This window comes from Empidonax traillii, unplaced genomic scaffold (genome assembly GCF_003031625.1).
Source record: "Empidonax traillii isolate 1590-97213 ecotype Southwest subspecies unplaced genomic scaffold, ASM303162v1 scaffold247:size2371522, whole genome shotgun sequence".
NCBI lineage: Eukaryota > Metazoa > Chordata > Aves > Passeriformes > Tyrannidae > Empidonax > Empidonax traillii.
The window spans coordinates 1,626,272-1,637,049 of record NW_020955440.1 but is presented as its reverse complement, the minus strand read 5'-3'; the positions used below and the strand labels follow the sequence as shown (position 1 = coordinate 1,637,049).

The 10,778-nt window shown below is 40.6% G+C and overlaps 1 protein-coding gene across 2 annotated transcripts in view; it reads left to right on the top strand.

Annotated features, from left to right (window-relative positions):
* The window catches only part of TNFSF11 (TNF superfamily member 11), a 47,879-nt gene extending 38,132 nt beyond the window's left edge, over positions 1 to 9,747 (top strand). The window contains exons 3-5 of one of the 2 annotated variants that reach the window (XM_027888864.1): positions 1,013 to 1,058; positions 1,141 to 1,239; positions 7,412 to 9,747. In XM_027888864.1, the coding sequence (XP_027744665.1) occupies positions 1,013 to 1,058; positions 1,141 to 1,239; positions 7,412 to 7,833 (567 nt within the window). In that variant the 3' untranslated portion in view covers positions 7,834 to 9,747. The remainder of the gene's footprint in view (positions 1 to 1,012; positions 1,059 to 1,140; positions 1,240 to 7,411) is intronic. The other variant, XM_027888865.1, reaches the window with a different exon arrangement.
* Positions 9,748 to 10,778: the final 1,031 nt, after the last annotated feature.

The following is a 10,778-nucleotide window of genomic DNA, read 5'->3' as shown; positions in this document are numbered from 1 at the left end:
CACACTGTTCCTGATGCAGGCCAGGATGCCATTGGCCTTCTTGGCCCCCTGGGCACACTGCTGGCTCATGTTCAGCCTCCTGTCGATCAGCACCCCCAGGTCCCTTTCTGCCTGGCTGCTCTCCAGCCACTCTGTGCCCAGCCTGTAGCGCTGCAGGGGGTTGTTGTGGCCAAAGTGCAGGACCCGGCACTTGGCCTTGTTGAACTTCATTCCATTGGAGTCAGCCCATCTCTCCAGTCTATCCAGGTCCCTCTGCAAAGCCCTCCTGCCTTCCGGCAGGTCGACACTCCCTCCCAACTTGGTGTCATCTGCAAATTTGCTGATGATGGACTCAATCCCCTCATCTAAATCATCGATAAAGATGTTAAACAGGACTGGGCCCAGCACTGATCCCTGGGGGACACCACTGGTGACCAGCCTTGTTAGAAGTGAACCTTGACTGTAGAGGCTTGCAATCCTGAAACTTTCTTTTAGTGGTCAGGTGTGAGGAATGGAGGTTTTCATTTACCTCATCACAAATGAAATTCAGACCTTACTTTCCTTAGTTGTTAGAGTGGTTACTCACTAATTTCTATGTAGAACTGTCTCTTTCAGTACTTTTGGACCACAAGCAATTAAATCAGTTCATTAACTCCATAGTTTGATGTAATGCCTTCTTATTAGTCAATTGTTCCATTATACTTGGAAAAATAATCCAAGTGCTGTAAATAGGAAAGGTTATAAATGTCCTGTCACCACTACTTCAGTAAATAATGAAGTGATTGTACACACCATCGTTCCTATCCACCTTTATCAGAAGATTGGACTGAGGAAGTAATTTGATTGTGGCAGCTGAACTGTGTGTGTTCATATTACGCTTTCTCAGATTGACATTATGCGTATCCCAGGCATCTGAATATAATATAGGTGGAACAATATCCCCAGATATATGCACAGAGTATTGTAAGTGTGCAAACTAAACAACATTACAAAACCAAGAAAACATCAAAGCCATGACTCTTTCTCATTTTAGGAAGTCCAGCGTGTCATGGGAAGAACGTCACCAAGACCAGAAAAAGGTAGGTGCTACTTTGTGAATAAGAAATGTTTTAGTTCCACTGAACTTGTCTTTTTGGGATAATGCAATTCTTTTATCTCTAGCTGCAATGGAGGCGTTAGGAATTGAACTGTACAAGAGAAACAAACCTGAGAAGCAGCCATTTGCCCATCTCATTATTGATGATAAGAATATTCCATCTGGTAAGTTCAGTTTAAAGTGAATACTTCCAATACTACTATAAATGCATTAAACAGTGAATAGTGATATGAAAATAGTTCAGCAAACCCAGCAGCAGACTGGGATTTCAGAAATGGCTTTTGATAGCAAGAATAGACTGGATGCATTAAAGGATTTCAAAAGCAACAGGGGTAATGTCAAAGGGAGGATGGCTCTCCTTTGTATTAGTCATGTGCTGAAAGGCATTTCAAATTACCAGTTTTCATAATTAACCTTTGAGGGCTTGGCCTGCCCCTTTGTGCTGTCATCAGGTGAGGAAGGAAGATCTTGCGTTGAATGCTCTCCTCTGAAGTTTCTCGTTTTCTTTGGCCTATAGGGCTCATCCAGAGTTTTTCACTCACGCTGGACATCATCTGTAGGTACACACACACACACACGCACAGATGTGCTCATATATCCTTGTCTGCGTATGTGTATATATCAGGGCAAAGATCAACCAGAATACAGATCATGCAGTTGGGAAGATGCTTCCCTTCTATTGAGTCGAAGTCAGCGATTTTCTTTGTCCTGCTGTCAGCTGAAGAAGTGCATTGTTTTCTGTTGTAAAATTCAAGCATGTGTTGTGTCCACCTATTCAACCCTTTGCAGAAACACTCCTTTTGAGTGCTGAAGTGTAATGGGATTTGTACTGGGTGACACAGCATTCAGGGTGGATCTAGAAGTTGAGAATCTTCCATGAGTCCACAGTGCACACGCATGTCCAGGTGCCTATCAGTGAAAGAATTTGCCGTAAAGGAAACACACCTTTCATTTGGAGGTGTGGAAAATCTATAATTGCAGTCCCAATGGCATTATTATAACTTGCCTGCTAGTTCCCTGCCCTCTGTGTGTATGTTGCACTCTGATAGCATAGGGCTGAGTTTATAGCATGTTTCCTTCTGCTGATAACACATTGGAAAGGTTTTATCATATTCCATTCACTTTTATGTTGCAGGACTGGTGTAGACTTTTTCACATAAGACTCCAGGGCCCTCATGACATTCTGACATGCCAGAGCTTCACAAGGGTCTGTGTGCATCCGTGTAGTCCAGTGGTAGGAAGACAAAAATCATAGCATTGTCCTGTGAGCAACAGTGTGTTGACTTGGATGCAGTATGATTTTAAGCAATTGAGTAGGGGGAGGGGGAAATGTTCTTGTGGCTTTTATCTGCCCCTGTGGTAAGAGGATGGTATTCTTTTATATTGCCAAAGCTCTTGTTTTCCACACAGAGGTATTCGGATGGCTTTGGGAATATCCTTGCTAGTACAGTATCCAGGAACAAGACATGAGTCTGCCTTGGAACACTCTCCAGAGGAAAAGATTCAGTCCTACAATTTTAAGATATGTTAGAATGGTTTTATTTTTTGCCCGGGGCACTGTCAGTTGAGATTTTTCTCTCTGTATTATCAACACAACAACTGGTGTGGTAGAAATAAACCAGATTTTTTTCTGAAGCTATCAGGTAGAGGATCTTAAGATAGGAGAGTGCATTGATCACCACTGTGTTCTTTCTCTGAAGATTTATACATTCTGCAGTGCTGAACTCCTTGTAATTAAGCTGTGCACATTGCTTTTCTGTTTTATATAACCAAACCAAAGGGGAATGCTGTATTGAGACTTGAAATCTGAGATTTTAGCAGCCTGCATAGTAATACCTTGCTCTTGCTCTGTTTAAAGACAAAGCAATTCTGTACAGCCTCTTGCCTGGAGGAATAGGATTCTTTCAAGTGCATTGTCATTGCCAGGATCCAGAGCTTTATAAGCAGAGAGCTTAAACAGCTTGTCAAATGGCAGTCAGAACTTCCAAAAGCTTTCTTGTTAGCTCAAATGCCTCCTGAAAAGCTTCTATTTTAGTCAGATTTTGGCTTTGACCTACTTTTACCATAGGTCTGTAATAGAAGATTCAGTATTAGTAAACTTGTCATAGCATTTTGTCTTTGGAAGGTTTCAATTAATTTGCTAATTATAGAGACAGATGACTTACATCTGCAGAAGTGGAGTATGTCAGTGTCACAGTCTGTGAAATCTACCGTTTCCTGTGGGGAGTTTGTTTGCTGTTTACCTGAATATTGCTGTAAACTGTGTTTTTATCCAGGCGAGCAGCTGATAATTTTTAGTGTTGTGCAGTGCTGCATTAACCTTCAAGGGAGCGACATAGCACATCTATGGGTAATGGCAAGGGAGACATTGCTCTTTCTTGTTCTCTTCACTTCTTTCTTTTTTTTTCAAAAGCTCAGGCTGCAGGAACTCACAGAAACACATTGGCTATGACAGCAAGCTTTCTTTCTCCTTGGAGCAGATCTACTCCTTACCAGTGTTATGAGCTGGACATACTCCCTTCTGATCTGGCACATAGGGCTTCTGCATCTTTTGGAGGAGCATTGCCAGGATGTTAATCATGAGCACAGCTTCTGTGGTCCTTGTGGGCATTGTTGCAGTGAGGGGCTGCATCCTTATAGATGGCTGGAGCCCTGAACGTACTGGTGGTGAGGCACTTTAGTATCTTATTGGTATGAGGCAATACCCACTTGGCTGGGTAGTGTAGAGGTTAGTGATGGGCATAAAGCACTAGGAGTTTTCCCTCTCCCATCTTGTTTTCTCTGACTGCAAATGGCAATATTTGTTTTTCCCCCTGATTTTTTTTTTACCTTCCATGTCTGAAACCCTTCTAAATTGTTTTCTGCCATCCATGAGCCTGGACAGATCTTTTCTTAGTATTTTAAGGTTCTCTACTGTCATCACTCTGACCCAGAATAAACAGAGTCAGAAAAAAAAAAAAGTCTTCACTTTCAAACAGGATTTTAAGTAGTTTGCTACGGAACACCCTTCATGAAGGGGCACTGAACAGTGTCTGTGAGAGAACATTTTCCTTTGACCTGGTCCACAATAATATCAAGCCTCAAATGGACTTTTGCAGCTGGGGGATAGTGTGAGGGAGGGGGGAAAATAACCCTTCCCAGATCTTGGTGTCCCCACCCATCATTTGGTGGCAGAAGCTGTAGTGGTTTGGCTTGCTGTGTGTATTTTTTAGGTTTGCTGCCTTAGGTTAGAGCTGGATGCTTGCTCGTTGGTTTTTACCAGAGCTCACTATAAATGCTACCTAGGTTTTAAATGAAAACAGTGAATTTTGGTTTATAAATTGATTACAGAAATAGTCACCGTTTAAAGGAGAAAATCACAAACAGAAATAAATATAAATGTTAAATATATCGTTTGGGGTGTGAATTAATACCTTTAGCTGTCTAAGGAAAGGCTGTAGTATTCTGAGCTATTTACAGCTGCATGTTTGACTTAGCTGCCCTTTGCCTCCAACAGAGTTTTTTAGAGCAAACAGTGCTTTGGTCCTTCCTTCAGGCTTTATTTATACCTGGACATTACTATGATGCAAACAAATTATCAAAACAAGGCTAACTAATTTTATTGAACTCATTTGTAGTAGTCTTAGTTCATGCTCACAAATATACAAGATGCTGGTTTTATTTGTCTTTAGTTTTCAGAAAGGCTGTGTATTATTTTGAATTTTTAAATAATGCTTTTTTCTATGTCTGGAAGACTGTCTTAATCATTATCTCCCCAACTGCTTTCTTCTCTGTTGACTTGACTTACCTTGTGCTATTTTTTTCATGATTCCAAAGTAAATTATTTCACAGAAGATATTGTATTGCAGCATTTCTGACTATACCATGGCTTGGGTTATGTGTCAGAGTTTCTGATATGTGGACTGCTGATTTGGCACTAATGTGTGTTCTCATTTTCTCCACTTCCTGTGTTTTGGGGTACTGATTGTTTTGATGTCTCCAAATCTGGGTGTATTACCACCAGAAGTGCTGAGAACTTGCTTGCTCCTTCCATCAAAGGTTGCATGACAGAACTCCTACCATAGCACGCTTGTGCTCTGCTCCTGGCTGGAGCTCTGAATTGTGGTAAAATGCCCATCTGCCTTAGCTAATACAATCACAGCATTATAATTTAATGCTTTATAATTTAGTCCTCTTTAATAAGGGATTTCCAGAAATTACCTCTGTAGATCCTCTGTTCAAAACAGATAGTGTAATCTCCCATCATCTCTTGGCCTGTCCCTCTATCTGACCATGGATGAGTGATGTGTATTTACTTGAAATCAAAATAGTGTGAACAAACTTCACCCAGAGCTCATCTCTCAATTACGAGCCACTGTAGCACCTATTTGCCCTCTTTTCCCTTCCCTTTTTTCAGCAGGAAGTCATGCCTTCCTACTAAAGATTTCTTCAAAATTGTAGCTTAAGACTGGCAACTAAAAAATTTACTTGTCAGGTAAATAAAATCTGCCTAGCAACTACCCGGTGTGCCACTAGGCAGTCACAGTACGCATTTCTGTTCCATCATAGAGATACATTCCTGTCCCATATCTAAGTGCCTCTCCTCTGACCTAAGCAGTGATTTCTAGCCTGTCCTCCTCATCTTGAAGGTAGCTCAACCTCCTTGGGGCAGTATTTCTCCTAGACTCAATGCTGTGCACGAGAAGCTCTACAACTTCCTTCAGAAGTGCTTCAGAGGTACCTCTATCTTAGCATTTCTTGCAGGTGAATAATTCCAGGCTAATTGATGGGTTTCAGAGGTTTTTTTGAGTCACTGCACAGAAGATGGCTTCTGTGTATAATTTTGCTAGCATAATTTCTACCTGGCTGCACTAGAGCCACAGGGGAACAACTATTTATGATCTGCTTTTGAGAACCTGTGCTTTGCTTAAGTCTTTGTGGAAGAATGCCAGAAGGTTTTTGTTCTGGACTGCTGTTAAAGTATTCCTCTCACGTATAAAAGTTGCTCGCCCTTGGCAGTTAGGCAAGGCTCATCTCTCTCAAATTCTCCTGTCCCTACTTATCTTTGCTTTCTGCACAGACAAATGCAAGAGGCATCTTTTGAACCAATCGAATATACCTGAGGCTTTTCCCCGGCATGCTTGTGAGCACTGGTTGGAGGGGAGGGCACCGGGCCCTGCTGTGTGCCATGGAAAGTTTGGTGGGGATAGACTAATTTGATCTGATGTTGGGAGAATAAGATACTGCACATTCCAAGCAGACATTTAGATGCACTGGGAGGGTAAGGTGTAAAGTCATCTGGTACATATGGAAACCCACTCCTCTGGGAGGGAGCAAATGAAGTTATTCTGTTGTGCTGAAAATTGCTAGTGGTTAGGAGGATAAGTTGGCCAATTCCCACTGGTTGTATTATGCCTTGTGGATTACACTGAATAATAGTGTTATTAGCTTATACGTATAAGAAAGGCTCATGGAGCTCTCAGGACAGTGTTTCCTCTGCATGGGCATGCCGGTGAGCTTTGCCAGGATATTCTTCTCCCACTGTTGCCTATTCTTCTGTTTTTGCAGGCATGGGCTCATCTTATGATGAGGTGGATGCCATAATGGAGTAGTGGTGAAGCTAGGGAGGTGGAGGGACAGTGGGATGTATGCTTCAGGGCATGCTCCTCAGCAGAAAATACTGTGAGAAACCTCTACATGATATGTTTGCTGTAGTAGCAATGCTGTCTGAGCTGGTGTTGCAAACTGCTCTTACCACTGTGCTGCCAAAAAACAATCATCTGAAGTGTCAAATGTGACCAGATTTGGAAGGAAGACTCAAATGTTCTCTCTCAGTGCCTCTCTGACCTCCTGCCAGGTCATCTCTCAGCACTGCCTCCATAGTAGGATATAGATGAAATGACATCTGAGATGTCATTTGACATCAAGCTGATGACATCGGCTTGAAACCTCCAAGAGATGATGCAATGTGGCTCCCTGATGATAGTGCCTGGGAGCTGTCTTTTGGTCCAGAGAGCAATTCCTGTATGTATGTACCTGGAAGTGCAAAGTGATGGTGCTAAGCTGGCAGACTAATCAAACATCTCCAATCTCTCAGCTCCTTTTCGTTATCTTTGCAAAGTATTCAGCCTTACAGATGAGGGACAGCCTCCTGTTTACCAGGCCATCATCATATGTGCCAAATATGGGAGTGCTTTAAAAAAAGAAAATTTCTTAAGAATTTTTATCATTATTGTCTGATACTCTCTGCAGCCTACAGAACTCTAATTGGTTGTGAAAACTTAGAGATTGCTTTCTAAATGTTGGGGCTTGCTAAATGTTTATAAATAATCTCTCTTTTTTTTCTCTCCTCTTCAGGAACTCGCAAAGTGAACCTCACATCCTGGCATCATGACAAAGGCCAGGCAAACTTATCAAATATGACATTCAGTGATGGAAAACTAATTGTTAATCAAGATGGCTTTTACTACCTGTATGCCAATATTTGTTTTAGACATCATGAAACTTCAGGAAACTTGACTAAAAGAGTGCTTCAGCTGATGGTATATATGATTAAGACAAATCTTAAAATAAAGCGCTCTGATGTGTTGATGAAGGGAGGGAGCACCAAATACTGGTCAGGAAATTCAGAATTTCATTTTTATTCTGTAAATGTAGGAGGATTTTTTAAATTAAAATCTGGTGAAATGATAGGTATCCAGGTATCAAACCCATTGCTACTGGATTCATCACAAGAAGCAACTTATTTTGGAGCATTTAAAGTTAGGGATTTAGATTGAATCTTTCTGTAGCGTGCTGAAAATTGTTTGAGTTTGGAGTTGTCCAGAAACAACTTGAAGACAGAACTGAAAATCTTCTGGAACCCAATTACATCTATATAAGCCATATATCTCTAAACACATGTTTTTGTCCTGTGCTGGCTCCAGTGGGAGTCCCACAAATGCATGTAAGGGCAAAATTACACAGTTCTCCTGATTTAGTCTTATAGCAGTTTTCCTTCATTTGTTTCCACTGCCTTCAGTAGACTCATTATGCTGTTTACATTGGTGTAGTTGAAATCAAAAAAATTAATATTATTGAACTTCTGTTTCCAAGTTCTGTTCTGACTTTTTAACCTCTACTGTCCTTATTAGTTCTGGTACCAACATAGGGCAGGGCAGACCTTGGCTCCCAGCTTGCATTTGAGGACTCCATTTTGCTTGGGGCTGAGTGTTCTGACCCTGAGACAGCAAAGATTATTAAAGTATGACTAATCCCATTGCATTTGATGTGACTTTTCACATCTTGAGTTAGGCCTGTATTTGCATTGCTGGATCAGGGTTGGAGAGTTCAGACCATGGCAGAAATGAGTTGCAGAACACCTAAACAGTTCAACTTGGGTTTTGCCTGATAAAAAGGGCCATTCCAGAAAGAAGGGAGATCATCTGGCCCTGCAGTTCTAAAAGGTTAATTAAAGGATATTTTATTATTGCTGCACAGTTAATTGCAAATATAGGTTGCCAAAATACAGTGTGTCTTGGAAGTATTACATTGTGCCAGAACCTGCAAAGACATTTTTTAAACAAAAATTATGTATTTTTATATTCTGTAAAATCTAAAGTTATATTTCAGGTGTAATGTTTTGTGTAAAAAAAATATGTAAATTATATTGTCCTATAGTATTTGATACAAAATATTTAAAATCTCTTACTGTTTGTATATTTAATGTTTTAAACTGTTTTTATGTACAGACATGTTAAACTGGTGCACTTTTTGATCCCAATGGGAAAAAATGCAGCTAGAAGAGGTTGTTTGCAATTAGCAAATGTAATATATATCTTTGTTCTTCTTAACTTAATAGATTTCTTTTAAACTTGTCAGTATTATTCAAAAGGGGGGCGAAATCACACCAATGCCATGAGTAATTATACCAGAATGCTGGACACTGGGTGCCTTATAAACCTGGAGGGTAATTGGCATAACAAAGCTGGCATTATGTAAAATAAAATAAAAAAATTAATACATAAGCCCCAGACATGTATTAGGAGTGTTTATAGTTACTGAACAGGCGTATTTTCCTCCAACAAAATCTGCGAGTGGTGAGTTCTGCAATTGAATAATGACTTTCTTTAGCTTAGTTTCCTGAAAAAGTGAAGCTTATGTAATTGCATTGCCTGTTCTCATCTCCCCTTGTAGCTTTTAAAATTCTGCACACTTCTGCCAGATTTGACAAATGAATGGCAGAGTTAAGAGGTATTCTTGCAGGTTTTACGAGGATAGACAGCTGAGAACAACTCAGCCATTTACACATTATTTAGCAGTGGCTGGCCACTGTTCACGTTAGCCAACGGATTATATGAGGAGACTCCTTGCTAGCTGCAACGTGTGTTGTTGCTTGTGTAGTTGCTTGGGCAAAAGAGGTCGGTGGGTGGAACCTAAGGGAGGGTATGGGGGGGCCATAAGGGAGAGATGCAAATACTTCAGGTGATGTTTAGAGCACATTTGAACAGGGGACAGCAACTTGCTGTGGAAGGGATGAGAAAGGTTTTTGAAGTGCTTGTCTGTGTGCTTTAAGAATGACGTGGGGAAAACCTACTATTTAATTAAGTCAGAATCAAAGAAGGCAAAAGACTCAAGTCTGTAGGAACTGGGGCTTCATACAAATCCTCAGGCTTTTTTTTTTTTTTTTTTATTGTAAGTAACTGAGTTGAATCCAAGCAATTATTTTATACTGTATAATAAACATTTCTTTTTAATGTTAATATTGTTTTCTTACAAAATATATTTCTAAGAAAAAAATCAACTTTGTGATTTCTTTATTTTCATGTGTGCCTATATTTCTTGTGCAGCTTTGGTAGTTTTATTCAGATTTCAGAACATGCAGGTATAGCTCACTCAAGAAAACTGAGTCACAAATCAGCTATGTTGAGACAATTAACAATTAATTTTATGGAGTTTTGATTTGGCTCCAGACGTGCATCCACCACTTTCAAGTTGGCTTACATCTTTAGGGATTGGAAATCTAGCTGAAAATTAAGTCTGCCCATTTATGTTATACTCCGAAGAGTTGTCAGTTCAAAACCAGTAATGACTGAGGAATCTGGGACTTTTTTTTTTTTTTTTTTTAATTTCAAAACCTGTGGGTTTCACTCAATCATTTTTTCCACTATAGAGATGTCCAGTGACAGGCTGGGAGAAAATGTCTACTCTGTGTCTGCTCTTTAAGTCACCCTCTAGGGAGGTAGAGATGGGAGTTCAAGTGATTTGGAAGTGAAGCTAGAGCTAGTTGCTGACCTTAGCAAATGCTCTGCCTACATATGGTGTTACATGAAGGAGAGAAGCCACCAGCACTAAATGACTCTAGCTGTGGGCTATGAGTGTGTGCTGGAGAAGGTCACAGAACCTGTTGAGCCCCTGAGCTTGGTCAATTGCCTGTGCATCCCAAGCCACCAAGAGCTTAGAAGAGGTCTTCTCAATCTCAGTTGAGCATACCTGGGCTCATTAGGATGGCTGTAGGCATCTGAATTTCACAATACAATATGGGGCATTAAATTTCCCTTGTGTGACAACTTTGAAGCCTAAATGGTTTGGGGGTTGTGGTGGTTTTTTTCTGGTTATGGGTTTGGGTTTTTTTGCCTTACCATTGTCTGGCTGCAAATTGTTCAGTTGCATGATGAACATGTGGGAGGGATTTGATAATGTCCTCTTGGGGCTATATAGGGGGCTACATCGTGGGGATAAAAAT